The sequence below is a fragment of the Amblyraja radiata genome, chromosome 17 (genome assembly GCF_010909765.2).
Source record: "Amblyraja radiata isolate CabotCenter1 chromosome 17, sAmbRad1.1.pri, whole genome shotgun sequence".
Taxonomy (NCBI): domain Eukaryota; kingdom Metazoa; phylum Chordata; class Chondrichthyes; order Rajiformes; family Rajidae; genus Amblyraja; species Amblyraja radiata.
In genome coordinates this window covers 48,451,261-48,471,669 of record NC_045972.1, presented here as the reverse complement: position 1 = coordinate 48,471,669, position 20,409 = coordinate 48,451,261, and the positions used below count along the sequence as shown (strand labels likewise).

Sequence of the window (20,409 nt, the reverse complement as noted above, 5' to 3'; positions counted from 1 at the left end):
TTAACCAGTCTCACCTTGTACCTTGCATTTCCAAAATACTTTTTTTTAGTCATCTCTTCTGGTAATTTCATGTTTTTTTTGTTTACTATTTTCATCTGCCAAATATGTATAATTATTGTCTGAAGGGTCTCGACCCGAAACGTCACCTACTCTTTTCTCCAGAGATGCTGTCCGACTTGCTGGGTTACTCCAGCTTTTTGTGTCTATCTTCTAATTATTCATCAACCTTTACCACCCTCTTTAAGTGGGCACCGCCACCTCTCATTCACTCTCTTTCGGTTCCACCTTATCACAGACCTGTACCTGCCCCTCCCCCACCGAACCTCTCTGCAATTACAAATGTGTTTTATCTATACCTTTAACAATTTGATGAGAAGTCAGTTACTTAAACGTCGACTGTTCTTTTTGTACAGGTGTTATCTGATCTATTGAAAACTTTCAGCATTTTCTATTTTAATCTAAGGTTCTGAGAGACTTGACAAGCATGACAGGAAAGGGGATGTTTCCTCCAATAGGTCATAGTTCCATGTTGAAAATGAGTTGAGGGGGAATTTCTTCTTGAAACGGGATGCAACTCTTAGGAATTCTCCACGTGAGAGATTTGTGACAATCGAGTCATGAAATATTTTCAATGCAAAAATTGTTTTTTTGATTTTCTGTTATCAAAATGCATAGGAACCAGGACAAGACGTGAAGTTGCGAAATTAGCTATGATTTTATTGATGAGGAGAGTGAGCTTGAGGGACCATAAAACCTATTGATCTGACTGATTATAGGACTTTGTTAATTAATGTATCACAGCATTTTAATGTATATTTGCAATATGTAAAGATGAATAGTTGAACACTAGGTGCAGCTGCAAACCAAGTATAATGGCTTTATAGTTCATGTACAGTGATGTCTCCAAGATAGTGAAATAAGTATAATTCTTGAAGTAGACGCAACTATTGATTACCTGTACATATGTAGCCCACTGCTGCACTTAGTCTATGAGCTGAACTTTGTGCAGGTATATTTTACAGAATGCATTTAGGTTATCAGAATCTTCCTCTTTAGGGGGCAGTTTGACTAATGAAAAGCAAACAGAATCACTTAATGAATGTAACACTGCTCCATACATTTAAAGCGGATATGTTTACTGGTTTATGTCTTGTAATTAACTTTTTTTTCCTTCTAATTTAAGCGCCTGTCCCTCACTTTGATCGTGGTTTCGACATTCCTTTTCTGCATTACCTGGCAGTTTAACCAGTTTATCTTACTAATTCAAGCTGTGGCTCTCTTTTCATTGGATTGCTTAAATATGGTGCCAGCATCCAAGGTAATGTAACGCTGTTACTTTGTACAGATATGAGTTGGCATGGAATTGCAATGCATGATGCTCCATGACATAAATGAGCTCACTAAATTGTCAGGTCATTAGTCCAGGATTAATTAATTGGGATGATGAGTGCAGCTAAACCCTACAATACTGATTTCAGGGAGTTACCACAGTCAGGCTTAGTCTGTGAAGATTAAAGATAATGGGGAAAAAAGGCAAAAAGTGCTGGAGTAACTCAGCGGGTCAGGCAGCATCTGTGGAGAACATGGATAGGTGATGTTTCACAGAGTGCTGGAGTAAGTCAGCGGGTCAGGCAGCATCTCTGGAGAACATGGATAGGTGGCGTTTCACAGAGTGCTGGAGTAACTAAAGCAGGTCAGGCAGCATCTGTGGAGAACATGGATAGGTGACATTTCAGGTCGGGACCCTTCTTCAGAGTTGGGACTTATTAAAGGTAATAGACATGGATTAGTTGCTCACAGAGGATTGGGATAGCCACAATTTAACCTTCACGGGTGATGCGTTCCAGGCACTGCCCTGTATACAAGAATACCTTTTTTCTGGAAGTACAGAAGTTAAGCAAAAGGTAAGTATGATATGTATATGAAGTGTATTAAATACAGTAACATTGTCAATAACCTTACTTTAGCGTGCACTGGTAGTGTAGCCACTGCAGTTATGAGCTCTACTTGTGTATCTACTAGTGTCTCTGTTGGTGTCTCTGCTGCCCCAGAGGGTACCAGCTACTGTGGATAGTGAGATAAATCACAGCTTCTGACTATCTGCTCCATGTAAGGATCCGGTCAATCAGAAGCGAACATGCCTGTTTTGACAAGATTAAACATACAAGCTGAAAAATAAATCATTGATTGTCAGATGGAGGGGTGCAGGAGCGCATCAGAGTTTATTGTAAATAACTTGTTAATTTGAGAAAAGGAACACTGATTAACTGAAGTACAGTAAACTGCTTTCAGTTTTACAATTCAAATTGAGCATTGGCTGGAGGCGCTGTTAATTACTCCAATTGCATTGTCCTTTTAAATTTCGGAAAATTATATCTATCGAAGTGTCAACTGTATATTTACAAAACCATGGAAGTTAAATACTCAAAGGTTAAGGGTTTACTGTACCTGTTAGTTTCACTTGAGCAAGTTACCTAGTTAGTTACTGTACAGACTGCCAGGCTTTTAGAAAATAACCTTCTGTAGTTTAAAGAATGCATAGGATTTTAGTCTTACAGTAATACTATGAGTGGATGAGTTTGAATTCCTTCTTGATTTTTAAACAAGTCAGTGAAAGTTTCTACAAAAAGATGGGTTCCATGTTTAGAATGTAGAAACCAGGAACTGCAAGTTCAAAGTTTAGCATGGAGGCAGAAGGGCTAATTCATCAAAGAAAAGAGAAAACTCTGCAAAGAAACAGCTCATCTCGGACCCTTTCTAACTACATAAATGTTGGTGTATTACCATGTACTATTACTTTTTTCTACATCTTACCTGTTTTTATAAATTTAATATCACAACCTTGTATTTTGTTTAATATTTAATTTACAATTAAGGCATCCTAAGTGTATGTTAAAAATAATCTTTGTTTTGCTTCTTGGGAATGCAAATAATCAACTCGATGGGCACATAACAAAGTCATTGGCTAGATATTGTTTGATGGAAAACAAACGAGGAAAGTTGAATGTAAATGTTAAATAGATCATTGTTGTGACATGCATGGTGTTTCCTTTAGAAGGAGCGCTTTTAAAATGTCATTTTCATTTAAAAATCATATATGTAATCTAAAAGAAAAAGGTTTTTGAATGATTTGCATTAGTTTTTGACAATTTACAAGATCAATAAGATGATTTGTGTGAGTAGTAACTGTTATTTTCTGTGCTCGGTTGTGAGTTTCCTTCATTGCACTTCCTATGTTGCAGGTTAGATCACTATATCTCGTTCAAGTAGTTTCGTTGCTTCTGGTCTGGATCCTACAATTTAATAATACTATGCTCCTGGGGTCACTGGTTCTGAGCTTCATACTTGCTGCTTTAGTAGTGCAGCACTTTCAGGTAATAATAGGTTGTTCCTTTTCATTCAAACTATTATATATAAATGCCTTTTCCTCACGCCCATCAGACTCCTGAATCAATCACCTTTCACACACCTGCCCTAAAGGTGATGTCATGTACTATTCACCTTTATTCCACCTCATTCGCTTACTCTGTTATTGCACTATTTCAGATTACAATACAAACTTACACCATTCTGTTGTTTGTGCTTGACATTGTATTTACTATTGTACTTACTGTATGAATACTGTTTATTCTGTACACTTCAAGTGAACAAGGTATTACAGTTGCTGCCTGTGTATATGCCAATAGTCTGATCAGATATATAATTCTGTAAATGTTATTTGGGAAATAAATAAAACTGTGATGAATTTTGTGGGTAAATCATCTAAGTCTCAAATTAACCTGGGGATCTTCACACCTGGTTAACTTGCATTTCATCTTTACATTGCAAACAACGGGTTAAATCATTGCTGGCTGCTGGGTTAAATAATTGTGTTCAGTCCGCACGTTCTGACACTTTCTTTGGCTACACGCATGCAGGGAGTGACATGACTGTTAATGCAACATAATGACAGACTGCACCACTCAGAGTTGCATTTGAGCTACAGAAAGTTTCACTCTCGCTTGTGATAAATTGATCAATGAATGAATGGAAATGGAATGAAAAGATTAACATTGCCCTTTTCTCCCTGTTTTTACAGAAGAATTTAAAATGTGGCACATTTGCTATAAGAGTAGCAAAACTAATGCTGCATCTAATTGTGGTACTCAGCTTAACAATCCTAACAAATAACATCATCAAGGTATGTCAACAGCCTTTTTTATTGGTTTCCTTATTCTATTCTCATTTCCTTCTTCAGGGTTCATTATATACCTGTATTTTGTGATATTTTGGAGATTATATATGCATTATTAACTGACAGAAACTAGTAAATAAAAAATATTTAAAAGCAGAATTATACATTTCTAATTGGATCTCATCATTGTGTTCTTTTTTTGTGGCAGAGAATTTTAGGACTAGAATCCGATGAACATATTTTTAAATTCCTTAAAGCAAAGTTTGGATTTGGGGCAACAAGGTAAATTATTTTTTTTTTTAGTTACGAAACTAAGTGCTTGTTGCATGGAAAAGATAGTTGTCCATAGAATTGCCAGCATGGTACGTTTCTTGGGTTGTATAGGTCTGGTTGAAATAAACTGGCCCAGAATCTCCTGATATTGGTGAGCCACGCATGTTTGCTGCTGACCTACACATTGTGTCTGTACTTTTGTAAACCTTTCCGAAGTAACAAGCTCTTTGGCAACTGGTCATGCATTCGTGATTCTCAATCAAGCACTTAAACATGGCAGGAAAGTCTTTGAAAGCCAACAAATATTTGGAAACAAGAGGGATTGCAAATTCAGGCCATTAAAACATTTTTAGTTCAAAAAATATATAAAACACCTAAAAACCTAATTGTAAAAACATAAAAAATATGTATTTGTCACTTATTGTTGTACTTAGTTTAGGTCCTTCCCAGAATTCTGTTAAATTGTGTTTAAAAAAAATAAAATTATTCCTCTTATTTCTTAACGGCAACCTGAATTAATTATTTGCAGTATTCTACAGCTTTCTTTATCCCTCCAAAATTTGTATGTAGGGCTCTGTACTCCCGGTCAGTTACTGTAATTGTTATATATAACCTTGGTGTATATTCCTTGGAGAGAGTAGGGGAAAACCTGGTGAGGCCAGGAGAGTAAAGTGTGGCCAAGGGTGCTGTATATTATTGAATCTTCCAAGTTGAAAGTTTCAGATTCCCAAATGATTACTGGCACAATCGGCAAGTTGAGCCTGCTTCCATGCTCTACGACTCATTGACAATTAATTTGGCAGATTAGTTTATCTGTTTAGAATGATTGTGATGTGTTGCCTTTGCAAATTAAAAGACTTGAAAGTAAAGACTACTGCAGTCATTGTTGTGGAGGCAAAAGAGAGATTTACATTTAGCTGTGATGCGTAAAGGAATTAAGGGATATGGGGAAAAAGCAGGAATGGGGAACTGATTTTAGATGTTCTGCTATGATCATATTGAATGGCGGTGCCGACTCCTGCACCTATTTTTCTATGTTTCTATGTACAGATGGCATCTCAAAATTCTAACAGGATTTTGGAGAAGATTTGATGTTTAAGTTGAATGATGCAATGAATTTTCCCTTCTCTTATAGGGATTTTGATGCTAAATTGTACCTATGTGAAGAAGCTTTTGGCCTTCTGCCTCATGACACCTTCCAGAGACTTCTGCACACGTTGATTTTGCCCTTGTATCTTCTGGTTCTGGTTGTTACACTGATCGTTGCTGCCATTGTTGCTATTGGAAATCTCGGGTACGTCAGTGATGACAATGATATTAAAATGTCATCATCAATTATCCCTTATTAATGTATCAAATATTTGTACCTGTTTCCTCAAGCATTGTCAGGATGCTTGGCAGAATGCTTCCATGACTCAGAACCCAAGTGTGGATTTTGTTTTATGTTCTTCAATCTCCTGAATTTATCCTACATAGGCAGAGCTATAGTCAGAGGTTGGGAAGGCATGGACTCTGCTCGTTGGAGCGCAGGAGGCTGAGGGGTGATCTTAGGGGTATATAAAATCATGAGGGGAATAGATAAGGCGAATGCACAGTCTTCTACCTAGGATAGGGTAATCAACAACCAGAGGACATAGGTTTAAGGTGAGGTGGGAAAGATTTAATAACCTGAGAGGCAACTTTCTCACATATGGGGTAGTGGGTATATAGAACAAGCTGCCCCATGAGGTAGCTGAGGCTAATATTGTGGCAACATTTAAAATACATTTGGATAGGTACAGGAATAGGGAAGGTTTAAAAGAATATGGGCCAAATAGATGGGGCATCTTGGTCGGCATGGGCGTTGGGCCGAAGGGCTTGTTTCCATGCGATATGACTACATTGTGTTCACTTATAAAGTAATCAATCAATCAATCAATCAATCCTCACACCTCATGACTATATGTTTAACAAACCTTTGATATTTAATATATCTAATTATGAAGGTATTGTCAAATTGTAATGTCTTAGCAAAGCTTCAATATTTTGATCGTGTCCTCATAAGTAGAATATCTATTCATCAAAAAAAACAACGTAACTTCTATTCATAATTGTTTTTCTCTCTTGCAGCAGTAACTGTTCCACACCATTCCAGAATTTGCCTGTTAAAGAAGAGAAAGTGATTGTGATGAGACCAGACGTAGCCTACAATCTAATGCACAATGTGTTATTTGGTCTGCTAGCTTTGAGTACAATGAGGTAAGCTGTTGTACTACCAATAACAAGATGCACAATATTTTAAATGAATGTTAATATAGTAAATCTATGAGTTAGATATAGGGCTAACGGAATCAAGGGATATGGGGAGAATGCAGGAACAGAGTACTGATTTTGGATGATCAGCCATGATAATATTGAATGGCGGTGCTGGCTCGATGGGCTGAATGGCCTACTCCTGTACCTATTTTCTATGTTTCTTAACTATAAGAATATTAATTGGGGAAAAAAAGGATATTTAAAATGGTAAGTTGTAGCTTGATTATTGAGACCAATCACAATTGCTCTTCTAAATTTGTCTAACGTTCTAAATTCTGAAATCCCAATAGGATATAAGCACATTACATTTATGAAATAGAAACATAGAAAATAGGTGCAGGAGTAAAGGCCATTCGGCCCTTCGAGCCTGCACCGCCATTCAATATGATCATGGCTGATCATCCAACTCAGTATCCTGTACCTGCCTTCTCTCCATATCCCCTGATCCCTTTAGCCACAAGGGCCACATCTAACTCCCTCTTAAATATAGCCAATGAACTGGCCTCAACTACCTTCTGTGGCAGAGAATTCCAGAGATTCACCACTCTCTGTGTTAAAAAAGTTTTCCTCATCTCGGTCCTAAAAGATTTCCCCCTTATCCTTAAACTGTGACCCCTTGTTCTGGACTTCCCCAACATCGGGAACAATCTTCCTGCATCTAGCCTGTCCAACCCCTTAAGAATTTTGTAAGTTTCTATAAGATCCCCCCTCAATCTTCTAAATTCTAGCGAGTACAAACTGAGTCTATCCAGTCTTTCTTCATATGAAAGTCCTGACATCCCAGGAATCAGTCTGGTGAACCTTCTCTGTACTCCCTCTATGGCAAGAATGTCTTTCCTCAGATTAGGAGACCAAAACTGTACGCAATACTCCAGGTGTGGTCTCACCAAGACCCTGTACAACTGCAGTAGAACCTCCCTGCTCCTATACTCAAATCCTTTTGCTATGAATGCTAACATACCATTCGCCTTCTTCACTGCCTGCTGCACCTGCATGCCTACTTTTAATGACTGGTGTACCATGACACCCAGGTCTCGTTGCATCTCCCCTTTCCTAATCGGCCACCATTCAGATAATAATCTACTTTCCTGTTTTTGCCACCAAAGTGGATAACCTCACATTTATCCACATTATACTGCATCTGCCATGCATTTGCCTACTCACCCAGCCTATCCAAGTCACCTTGCAGCCTCCTAGCATCCTCCTCACAGCTAACACTGCCCCCCAGCTTCGTGTCATCCGCAAACTTGGAGATGTTGCATTCAATTCCCTCGTCCAAATCATTAATATATATCGTAAATAGCTGGGGTCCCAGAACTGAGCCTTGCGGTACCCCACTAGTCACTGCCTGCCATTGTGAAAAGGACCCGTTTACTCCTACTCTTTGCTTCCTGTCTGCCAGCCAGTTCTCTATCCACATCAATACTGAACCCCCAATACCATGTGCTTTAAGTTTGTATACTAATCTCTTATGTGGGACCTGGTCGAAAGCCTTCTGAAAGTCCAGATATAACACATCCACTGGTTCTCCCTTATCCACTCTACTAGTTACATCCTCGAAAAATTCTATAAGATTCGTCAGACATGATTTACCCTTCATAATTCCATGCTGACTTTGTCCAATGATTTCACCACTTTCCAAATGTGCTGCTATCCCATCTTTAATAACTGATTCTAGCAGTTTCCCCACTACCGATGTTAGACTAACTGGTCTGTAATTCCCCGTATTCTCTCTCCTTCCCTTTTTAAAAAGTGGTGTTACATTAGCTACCCTCCAATCCTCTGGAACTACTCCAGAATCTAAAGAGTTTTGAAAAATTATCACTAATGCATCCACTATTTCTGGAGCTACTTCCTTAAGTACTCTGGGATGCAGCCTATCTGGCCCTGGGGATTTATCGGCCTTTAATCCATTCAATTTACCTAACACCACTTCCCGGCTGACCTGGATTTCATTCAGTTCCTCCATCTCATTCCTCCATCTCCATCAATAAAAATGTCATTGTTATTGTCTGATCATGAGATTCACTCGTCTCCACACCCGTCACCTGAATCTCGACACTGGTTTTTACGTTTCCTTCACTATTACAGCCAACTTAGTTCCATCTTGGAGATGCTGACTTTAGTACGGTGCTCTGTCATATTGTGTCCTTGTTCTCCTGCGGAAAAATGATTAAACTCATTAATGTAGGGATTTTTTAAATTTTTAAATTTTTATTTTAATTGCTTCATTCTGTTTGCATCTCTTTCTGCATTCAATGCACCTACTCTAATGTTATCTTTGCAGTCCTACTTGCAGTATCTTTCAACCCACTTGCACTGTCACTTGTGTTTAAGAAGGAACTGCAGATGCTGGAAAATCGAAGCATCTTTTCGGGCCGAAACCCTTCTTCAGTCTGAAGAAGGGTTTGGGCCCGAAACGTTGCCCATTTCCTTCGCTCCATAGATGCTGCTGCACCTGCTGAGTTTCTCCAGCATTTTTGTCTGCACTGTCACTTGCCCTGTTTACTCAATCATCAGGTTCATTTTCTCTTTATTCCAACATTATTCGTTTTTGTCAAAATCTTGTCACCCAAATAAAAGTTTTTAAAAAACAACTCACTGCAAGAGTAAATGTAACAAACTGTCAACACCCTTCTGCAATAAAGTATGGCTTTTTGTTTTATTTCTAAACCTAGAAAAGGTAATTTTAAATTAACTAATGCCTTACCTACACCAAAATACTATCCTGGACATTTTCCAATCAGGTTTCAAGGCCCACCACAGCACAGAGTCTGCCTTGTTGAAGGTACATAACGACCTGCATCTCACCATTGACTCCGGCGACTGTGCAATCCTGCTCCTTCTCGACCTCAGCGCAGCATTTGATACTGTCGACCACACCATCCTAATTGACCGTCTCCGGTATGGGGTTGGTATTGATGGCCCTGCCCTGAGCTGGTTCATCTACCTCAAAGATAGGAGTTTCTCTACAAACATAGGCAACTCTTTCTCCTTCCCAGCTAGCCTTTGCTGCGGGGTTCCACAAGCCTCCATCCTAGGCCCCATTCTCTTCTCCCTGTATATGCTCCCCTTAGGCCAAGTCATTCAAAGGCACGGCATTTCCTTCCACTGCTCTGCAGACAACACACAGCCCTGAAACCCAACAACCGATCAAATCTACTCAGCCTTATCCACTGCCTCGAGGATATAAAGTGTTGGATGGCCCAGAACTTCCTCCAACTAAACAAGAGCAAGTCTGAGGTCATCCTACTCGGCCCCTCGGACTCCATCAAAACGATAGCAGGCAGCCTTGGAAGCCTTACCCCCTTACTCAAACCTCACAACCGTGGCGTGATATTTGACACCGCATTGAAATTTGACAAACAAGTCAATGCCGTGGTAAAAGCTAGCTTCTTCCAGCTTCGCTCGTTAGCTAAAATAAAACAATTCCTCCAATTTGACGACCTCGAAAAGATCATCCACTCATTTATCTCCTCCCGCCTTGATTACTTCAACTCCCTTTACACTGGCATCAGCCAATCATCCCTGTCCCGCCTGCAATTGGTCCAAAACGCCGCAGCGAGACTTCTGACGGGCACCGGAAAAAGGGACCACATCACCTTGATTCTGGCCTCTCTCCACTGGCTCCCTGTGCGGTTCCGAATCAATTTCAAGCTCCTTCTTTATGTCTACAAAGCCCTTAACGGGCTTGCCCCACCTACATCAAAAATCTGCTAACCAACCATACTACCTCCAGGTCCCTCAGACCTGGGGTTGGGGTTACTGGGGTTGGTCAGTAACCCCAACCCCAGACTTGGGGTTACTGACCATCCCGCGGTCCAGGCATCAGCTCAGGGACGACCGCGCTTTTGCAGTTGCAGCTCCTAGACTATGGAACAGCATCCCTCTTCCCATCAGAACTGCCCCCTCCATCAATTCTTTTAAGTCTAGACTTAAAACTTATTTCTACTCACAAGCGTTTCTCAAGGTCCTCAACATGTATTGTTGATCTATGTACCACTGTATGTAGCATGTTAGTACCTGCACTAATGTAAAGCACTTTGGTCAACGAGAGTTGTTTTTAAATGTGCTATAGAAATAAAATTGACTTGACTAGACTGCTAATATACTGTATCCAATTTTTAGGTAAGATTCTATTTTGACCATGGAGACAATTATTTTCCAAATACACATATTAAAAATTGTACAGTTTTTAGATCAGGACTACTGTATGAGTGCCCTTAGCTCATTTACTGTTTGTTACAGGATGAAATATCTATGGACATCCCACGTGTGTATGTTTTCATCAGCAGCAATTTGCAGCCATCATTTTTGGAGTCTAAATCTCAAAGCAATTCGCCTTTATTCTCCTCAGTGGGTTAGTGTCTTGTAATAGATGTTTTGAGATGATTTTAGTTCCAATTTTATTATAATGTAGACTAATACATCTTGTTGAAATAGTTTGCTAATATTTTCTTTCTAACCATTAAACATAAATTATCTTATTAATATACAATCATTACATTATTTGTATCTTTAATTGCAGCAAGAGGATCTAAAAATGATTGAGTCATATGTTGTTGGCCAATTATGTATTGATATCTTCATTGTTCCCTTTACATAAGAGTTGAAGCCATCTCATCACAACTGATGTAATTTGTGGACTGGCCAAATTCTGTGCCTTCCATCACAGTGATGAATGCTTCGTGTTAATTTTTTTTGTTGCGTTTTTGTGTGTTCTTTTTTATTGTACCGCTGCTGGCAAATTCATTTCACTTGCACTTTATGTGCAAGTGATGAATAATACTGATTGATTGATTTCACACAGAACTTTGCTGTTAACTGAGAATCTAATTGAGAACAGAGTTTACACAGGACCTGTGACTGGAATTATTCACTTCATCCAAAGTCAGCATTAGCAAAATGATGTTGAGTACAGTCTCAGTATGTGATCTTAAAAACATGTCAATAAGCGAGTTTGGTATTCCGACTGCGCATGTCCAGGTCATTGGTCACTCGCAATAAACATTCTCGGCCGCTGTGCTGCTGCATGAATACAGACCTGCGTTTAATCCATAGTCAGGATTGAACCTCGGTCTCAGGCGCTGCAAGCTTTGTTGAATTTTTACTGGGCCCCGTCCCCTTCCGAGTGTCCCATCCCTGTCCAGGGGCGGCCGGAGATGTCCGGGGTGACCCTGGACTGTCGGAACACCGGCCCGTTGCAGTGGTGGCCAGGCTTACAGCCAGCGCAGAGAAGAAGCGCTAACATCAGCTCAACTCTGCCTGTCCCTCCGGGTTAACCGACAGCCCTGGACTGGAGCAGTGGAGTTAGCGCTTCTTTTCTGCGCTGGCTGTAAGCCTGGGTCGCCACTGCAACGGGCCGGTGTCTTTAATTGGAAAATGCATCTTATGATCTCTGCTATTTGAATTTGAATAGTATTACCACTTGCCACCAGGTGGCAATACAATATCAGGTGATCTTGAAGGGTATATATTTCCAATCCCAAAGAAATAATGTTGTAGTTCAAATAACGATTCATTTCACATTCTTTCACTGATGAAAATAACACATACATTTGTAATTTTATCATACTTTTCAAATGCAAAACTAGCCATATAACAACATGAAATATTTGGAGAATACTAGATTTTATGCAAAATGAATACATCTGAAGCTTAATGTATAGAATATATCTGCACAATTAAATTAGAAAGAGGATTGTGTAGTATGGTGATTAGGATGTTCAATATTTTGGAGCCCAATTTGTAATCTCTGTGTCTGGGCTAGATCTTAAGCCCATCTTGTAAGGTTGAACATTAAACTTCCCTGGCAATGCTTTTGCTTCATGAAGCTGTAATTTACAATTGTCCAGTTGACGTTGGACCATTAATCAGTACTATTGTTTTAGTCCTGTACAGTACTGTAGTCTATACAGATTAATATAGAAACAAGGCTGATTGATTATTGCATCTTTAGTTTTGTTTTAGTTTCCTTGGATTTGCATGTGACTGCTTTTTTATTGTTGGTCCTATTTTAACTGGTATTGGTATCATTTCTTTTCACAGGTCCGTGCTGTGAGGTTTGCAGTGCCAATATTAATCTGTATTTACCTTTATCACGAGGTAAGTTATATTGCAGCAAATTATATTTGGCATCTGAGACAGAAGAAGATCATCACCTCCTTATTGAGTTTCAGTAAATTTTAAAAGCAAATATTAGTCATAAATTGATATTCCAAATCATAGTATTGTTTAATGGCATCACCAGTATGAATCTAAAATCTTATCATTGCCATTTCTGTTAACTTTCTATCTTGAAGCACTGAATGAGAGGTGGCTAAAGCATGAGGTGCATTGATAAAGGTCACAGTCTTTTTCCAAGATGAGGGGAGTTTAAAACTGGAGGGCATGGGTTGGTGAGAGGGGAAAGATCTAAATACCCCGTTCCTGCCTTCTCCCTATATCCCCTGACTCTGCTATCTTCAAGAGCCCTATCTAGCTCCCTCTTGAAAGTATCCAGAGAACCGGCCTCCGCTGAGGCAGAGAATTCCATAGACTCACCACTCTCTGTGAGACAAAGTGTTTCCTCGTCTCCGTTCTAAATGGCTTACCCCTTATTCTTAAACTGTGGCCCCTGGTTCTGGACTCCGCCAACATCGGGAACATGTTTCCTGCCTCTAGCGTGTCCAAGCCCTTAATAATCTTATATGTTTCAATAAGATCCCCTCTCATCCAAACCTGCCAGGCAATGAGCATCTTCAACACCCAAAACAGACTGGCATCCAAATGGTGTAGTTGTGTGGATAAAACAAAATGCCTGGTCAGAATTATATGGACAGGTACATGGATAGGACAGGTTTGGAGGGTTATGAACCAAGCGCAGGCAAGTGGGATTAGGGTAGCTGGGACAATGTTGGCCGGTGTGGGAGAGTTGGGCCAAAGGGCCTGTTTCCACACTGTGTCACTCTATGACCCTTGTTATTCAATAGCATCACCATCTCTAAAACCCCACCATGAACACCCATAGGTGGGGTTGAACAGAAACTCAACTGGACCACGTGTGGGTGTCAGAGTAGGTCAGAGACTTGTTATCCTGGGTGAATGATCAACTTGCTGCCATGCCACATTTATGAGATGGAGGTCAGGCTATGATGAGTACTCGGCACTTGCCTAGATGAGTGCAGCTCCAACAACATACCATAAATGCTACAGTCTACAGGACAAAACAATTTGCCAACTTCCCATGAAACGTGTTCTCTCCACCACTGGTGCACAGTGGCTGCAGCGTTTACTACCCACAAAATCCCCACCCAGGTTGCTGTATTAACACCTCCCCCTATGGTCTGTGCCAGTAAGAAGGATCATGCATGGGAGCACCGCCACCTGCATGTTTCCCCTGGACCACACGATATTGTAACTCAATTATGGGTGCTGACCCTTTACGTTATTGGGCTAAAGTCTGGAATTGCTGTTCAACAGACTATAATGCAAGGACTGCAACAATTCAAGAGCGATGGATATGGAATTTAATCCGTATCCATCGCTCTCGAATTGCTGCAGCCACAGACACTCATACATCAAAAGAATGAAGTGTTAGACTTGCTCAACATTTTTGTTTTCTTTTAGTTCTGGCCAAAGATAATGGCTGAACTCTCAGATTTAAGGGAATTCTATGACCCTGATACAGTTGAATTAATGAACTGGATCAAGTAAGTTAAATCACTTCAAAATTATGTTTACAGTTTTAACATTTTAAATGCCACCAAATTTCTTAGCCCGAACAGATCAAAATGTGTTTTTGATTTTGGTGTTTTCATTGGTTTGGGTGCTGCCATCGAGGGCAGCAGGGCCTCGTGTTCTGCCCGGGGCAGTGAGGGAGGCTTCACCCCTACAATGTGATGTACAGATTCACATGTATCTGTGGCAATTGCTCTGACGTGTCTGAATCGTGTTTTGATATCAGGAATAGTGTTTTCTTATCAATTAAATTGCAAGGTTTTTGGCAAGAGATGAAAGTTGTGCTAGAAAGTTGCTATACAACACAGGCACGGAGAAAGGAATAAATGATATGATACGATAGAACCGTATTTATCCCAGGAGGGAAATTGGTCAAAGCAATGTAGCCTGTCAGTTTTACGAGGTAATAACAAGATTCCAAAACGTGTGCAGATTCAGTAAAAGATTCATTTAGTAACTGCAGCAAGTTTATAAAGTCCCATGTGTATGTGACAACTTTATTAGATTTTTTGATGGAATTAGGTTGAATATGTTGATAAAGAAATAATAGTGGTAGTGCTTGGAATTTCAAAAACAATTTAATAAAATTCCTCAGTAGCAATGTATTAGAGGGAAAATGGCAGTAATTTGGATATTGTCAGATAACGTGAATGTTGGACAGGACGATGTAGAAAAATAACGTTCGCAAGGAATTAATATTGGTCCATGACCTTAAAAAGGGCACCATTTTAAATGTACCTTTAAAAATGTTCAACAAGAAAGTTGTATGTGAGCATTTTGTGTGTTATTGATTTTATCTTCCCTCTCACCACTTTTCTCTGCCTCACCAGCATGAACACTTCCCGTGATGCTGTGTTTGCTGGGAGTATGCAGTTACTGGCAGGAATCAAGCTTTGTACTGGAAGGACCATAACTAATCACCCTCACTACGAAGATAAAAAGTTACGGGACAGAACAAAGCAGGTAGGCAGCAGTGAATCAATCACACTGAATCCCTTCAGTGGCAGAGGATTCATTCCTGGAGTGAGATGTGTTTCCTTAATTCTGATCCAGCTTTTGACTTCTGTTACACTTGAGTCTAAAATGCCCCAAAATAAACAAACTGGCATCCAAATGGTATAGTTGTGTGGATAAAACAAATGGCCAGGCCGGAATTATATTGCTGCTTGCAGGAACAATATATGTGTATACAGTACCTCCTAATTTACAGCACTGATTACACTTTGGAATAACTTTATTTGTGAAAAGGGCTTTTATGCCATCTTGAGATTGTAAAAGATAATATATAAATACATTGTTAATGAGCTTTTCCATCAGCTCTGGTTTTAGAACAGGATATGTGGTTGCTGGAACAGCTGTCTTAAGTTCACTGGCAGTCTGTAATTCAAACTCACTTGTGGTCATTTGAAGAGCTGCCTGAATAGGGAATAATTATTTCTTGTCCCTGGATCACTGAAGGGTCTTGGAAGAGATTAAAATAACAAGTGGACACATTTGTGGCCAAATATTGCTGGTGAAAAGTGAGGATAGCTCCTCCATTGTCATTTTTAACAATGAATGAACATGGATTTGTTTTAACCACCTGGCTGACCTGTGGACAAACATGGCAGCGGTATTCAACAAAGGCATTTTCAGTCTAGTATTGAGGTGAAGTAATCATGGGTATGTATTTGTCACTGATGATTGAACAAAGTTGAGATTTTTTTCAATGCTGCATGCCCTGTTTCCAAAAATGTTGCCCAATGGAAATAGCAGGAATACAATAGCAGCTAATTACACACAATGCTCTGTATTAGAGTGCCATATTCATCCATCCAGGGTGGAGAGCTGGGTGTGACAAATTACATGCACATCAATATCTTGTACTCTTTTAGAACTATTTTCAGGCAGAACAGTGCTCACTTGTGCCTTGTGGTATGTGATCTATGCTACAGTCCTGAAACGAGATGCTCGATTGGAGTATCTCTGGGGGATAATTGTTAATCGGCCATGAAGAACAGGACTCGCAATACATTAGCTCATTGTGCAACTACTTGATGGGCTTCCCCATACCATAATACTCTAAGTCTGAACTAATAACCACAACTCAATTCTCAGGAGATTCATACTGCTGACAAAAATATCTTATGAGGCACTGAGCTTCTTTAAGATCTTTGACTTTGGAAGTATTTGTCTGGATACTCAGTCAGGTTTTAATTGGTAATATGTAATCGGCATGCTATAGTTCTCAACAATCATATTTTTTACTTTTCCAGTGGTTGCTATTTATTTCACTCTACAGATTGAGTGGTGAGAGGAAATATATGTTGCATGCAGTTAGTTATAAGAATCATGTATTGTCTTTCTGCTAACTGGATAGCACACGACAACTGTACCTAGCTGAGAATCAAATAGCCTTTTAGCCATGTCATATTGCTACTTTCTGCTAACTTTGAATTTACTTGTTTTATCTTTCCCTGAAGATCTATCAGATTTATTCCAAACGCCCCCCTGATGAGGTGTACAGGATCTTGCGTTTGTATGGAACAAACTACATTGTTGTTGAGGACAGTATCTGTTATGAAAGAAGGCACAGTAGAGGCTGTCGTTTGAGAGACCTGCTTGATATTGCAAATGGTCATGTAAGTACGATTTGTTCAATCCTGCATTCAACTCGAGGGTACCTTTTAAGTATAGAGTAAACATTTTCTATTTTTCTTATATGTTTATAAAGTTTGCAATTTTAATAGCTAACTAGCATTGTGCTTCAATGCTGATCAACGGTGCACTTTATGATGGGTCTTAATCTGCTTCCTGGGTTTTGCCCCAGAGCGTAACATTTATAAGGAACAATTCTAATTGTATTATTTTGAGGACAAAAGTTACTGCAGATTCTGGAATCTGGAACAAAAAGCTATGCTAAAAGTCTATAGGTCAATCAACACCTGTGGGGGCATTAGGTTGAAGTTGGCATTTTGGGTTGAGATGCTGTCAGGTCTGAGAGTGAAGAGTAAGGATTGTCATTACATATAACAGGGGGATAGAGATTAGTAGTGGTGTGTGGAACCATGTGCAGGAAGGAACTGCAGTTGCCGGCTTAAACCGAAGATAGACACAAAAAGCTGGAGTAACTCAGCGGGACAGGCTGCATCTCTGGAGTGAAGGAATGGGTGACGTTTTGGGTCGAGACGAGTCAGTATGAAGAAGGGTCTCGACCCAAAACGTTGCCCATTCCTTCCCTCCAGAGATGCTGCCTGTCCCACTGAGTTACTCCAGCACTTTGTGTCTATCTTCGATGTGTGGAACCAGATGGGAAAAGATAATGGTCAGATGGGGAAACATGAAGAAAGGGAGAAGAAAACCATGTGGACCAGGCTATTATGCTGCTGATCCTTCCCCTTCCCTTTCAGTCCTGATGCCTCTGCTCCACCTAACACACTGACTCCCACCTTTTGCCTCCACAAATGCTGCTTGATCTACTGAGTTATTCCAGAATGCATACACGAAGCATTTCCCTCTGAAATGCTAAACATCCCCTATAATTGGTGTCCCCAAACTTTCTCAGCAATATAATGGTCATATTGTTAAGTTGTTTATTAATTTACCTGACCCCTTTGATCTACATTCCACATGTTGGTGGCAGTGTTTGGGATGGACTTCCACTGTCTTCCACTGTAGACTATGCTACTGAGTCAGGAGTAGTTTTGGCCACCCTAATATAGGTTACGTAGAATAATGAGATTTTGGGGTTGCATGCAATAGGTAATAGTATATGTCTTGGCTCCGACTGGAACGAATATATAATAATTATCAAGCTTATTGTGCACTAAGTGCTTACTCTGAAAGCCTTTTGCTTTCTTACTGTGAAAATAACCAAAACCTTGGTCTATAATTTTATATTTTGCAGGTGATGGATGGTTCTGGGGAAAATGATCCTGACTTGAAGACTTCTCCTTATCCTCGGTTTTGTGATGAAATCAAATCAACTGCACCTCCATATTCTACCTATTTCTCTCGTGTGTTTAAAAACAAAACTTTTCATGTCTACAGGCTAAAGAAAAAGAAGGAGATGCATTAACACAAGTAGAATTTCGTACCTGTTCAATATTACATTATAGGTGATAGATGTTGGCTTTAACAATAGAAAATGCAAGCCAAATTCATGTAAGAAACTAAGTTTATATCTGAGATTGATAGCTCTGTTCCTTCTCAGAGCTGCGGTTAATGCTCATTATTTCTAATTCAATCCGAAATATAAGGTTCAATATCAGTTAAATCTGTTGCTTGTTGATGCACTGTGCTTTTCAGTTGTATTTATACATTTTTACTTGCTATTTGGAACAGGAATTTTACTTACACTGTTTTTCATTTGTACAATATTCCATAAACTGAATGTACTGTAATTTATTTGCTGGTCACTACTGCATAATTTCTTTTAATCAAATGTTTCTTTGCAACACTTTAATGGAAATAAGGCAGTATTTATTTGAGTTGTTAAACATAGTATTTTAAATAGCATTTATCTGCACAATCCTACACTTGTAGGTGTCACATAAATGTGCTTTTTACATTTGTCAACATGGATGAAATTACGGTTTCAATTACTAATGATATTAGAAAACTATCGATATTGTAAATTATAAATAACAAAGTTAACATTGACATTTAGTGCCAAATTAGATGATTAAATTTGTTTGATGCTATTGCAGTATAAAAACATTTTTCCACAGTTACACAGTTGAACATTTATACTGATAACAGTAAAGTCAAGCAGAAGTCTTAGTCTTGCAGCAGTTCCCAGGAAAGATCTCTGCATTGCTGACATTGGGGATTGATCATTGCTGGTTATTTGGTGACGCATAAATACTGCAATTTTATTGAAGTTGAATGTAAAATTATACTGTATTTTCTGTAATGGATATTGTTACACAGTAACTAGGGTCTTTGCATGTCGAAGGTTATTGCATGCAGTCAACTGCCTGAATAGTCACAACTACTAAGAATAACATTACTCGATGTTAGTGCCAAATGTGTCTGATGTTTTGGAAGAAAATTAATGTTCTTTTTTTTGTTAGCTACCGTCTGCCATCCCTTCTAACCAGTCATTTAGTCTCTGGTCCTATGCTGTTCTTTCCAGTTGTAAGAGCAGAGTAGCTCGCAATGCTGTACTGTTGATATTGTATCTGTGTCCACACAAGATAAGGTGTACACTGAAGGATAACAGGGATTCCGTTTTTATTTACACTGATTTTTCTGAAGTTACTGATATTATGTCACGCAATTACTTAATAAGTTATTCAGTTGATTCTTAGCCCTTTGTACTGAACACATTTACATTTATTTTTTTTTATCCATTGTCTCAGTGCCAATATTGGCATTTAACAATGCCGTGACAATTACCTACAGAATACTGTACCCTCCAAGTGTTATTACTTTCTTTATCCACTTTGTACAGCAATTGTAAATTTTGAAATAAAATCCCTGAATTTAACGATTTCAACATTGTTTGGCACAAACCTTTAGGAAATAAATAATTCAATAAATAAATTCACGAGATCAGAATTGGCTTGGAAAGAGTCCGAGGGTGTTAGTGGACGATTGTTATTCAGATTGGTGGCAAGTAGCCACAGGTATGCTACAAAATTCTGTGCAGCGTCCACTGTGGTTTGTGATCCAATGACCTGTCGTTAATGTCACAGTCAAAGTGTCATAGTCATTCAGCACGGAAACAGGCCCTTCGGCCCACTTGTCCATGTCAACCAATATGCCCCATCTCCATGTCCCACCTGCCTGCGTTTGGCCCATATCCCTCTACACCTTTCCTGTCCATGTACCTGTCCAAATGTCTATTAAACATGTTGAAAGGATCTAGTGGACCAGTGTGCCAAGGAATGGCCGATGGAATTTAATTCTGATCAATGCGAGGTGATGCATTTTGATAAGTCAAATTAGGGCAGGCCATACCTTGC

General features: G+C 39.4%; 1 protein-coding gene across 3 annotated transcripts in view; it reads left to right on the top strand.

Annotated features, from left to right (window-relative positions):
* dpy19l3 (dpy-19 like C-mannosyltransferase 3) overlaps window positions 1-19,940 on the top strand; it is a 38,207-nt gene extending 18,267 nt beyond the window's left edge. For 2 of the 3 annotated variants that reach the window (XM_033036444.1, XM_033036443.1), the window contains 13 exons: window positions 1,184-1,318; window positions 1,848-1,904; window positions 3,243-3,374; window positions 4,079-4,180; window positions 4,383-4,456; window positions 5,583-5,741; window positions 6,560-6,685; window positions 10,991-11,102; window positions 12,791-12,847; window positions 14,351-14,433; window positions 15,292-15,424; window positions 16,924-17,082; window positions 18,348-19,940. In XM_033036444.1, coding sequence (XP_032892335.1) covers window positions 1,184-1,318; window positions 1,848-1,904; window positions 3,243-3,374; window positions 4,079-4,180; window positions 4,383-4,456; window positions 5,583-5,741; window positions 6,560-6,685; window positions 10,991-11,102; window positions 12,791-12,847; window positions 14,351-14,433; window positions 15,292-15,424; window positions 16,924-17,082; window positions 18,348-18,518 — 1,500 coding nt within the window. In that variant the 3' untranslated portion in view covers window positions 18,519-19,940. The remainder of the gene's footprint in view (window positions 1-1,183; window positions 1,319-1,847; window positions 1,905-3,242; window positions 3,375-4,078; window positions 4,181-4,382; window positions 4,457-5,582; window positions 5,742-6,559; window positions 6,686-10,990; window positions 11,103-12,790; window positions 12,848-14,350; window positions 14,434-15,291; window positions 15,425-16,923; window positions 17,083-18,347) is intronic. The other variant, XM_033036445.1, reaches the window with a different exon arrangement.
* The last annotated feature ends 469 nt before the right edge of the window (window positions 19,941-20,409 follow it).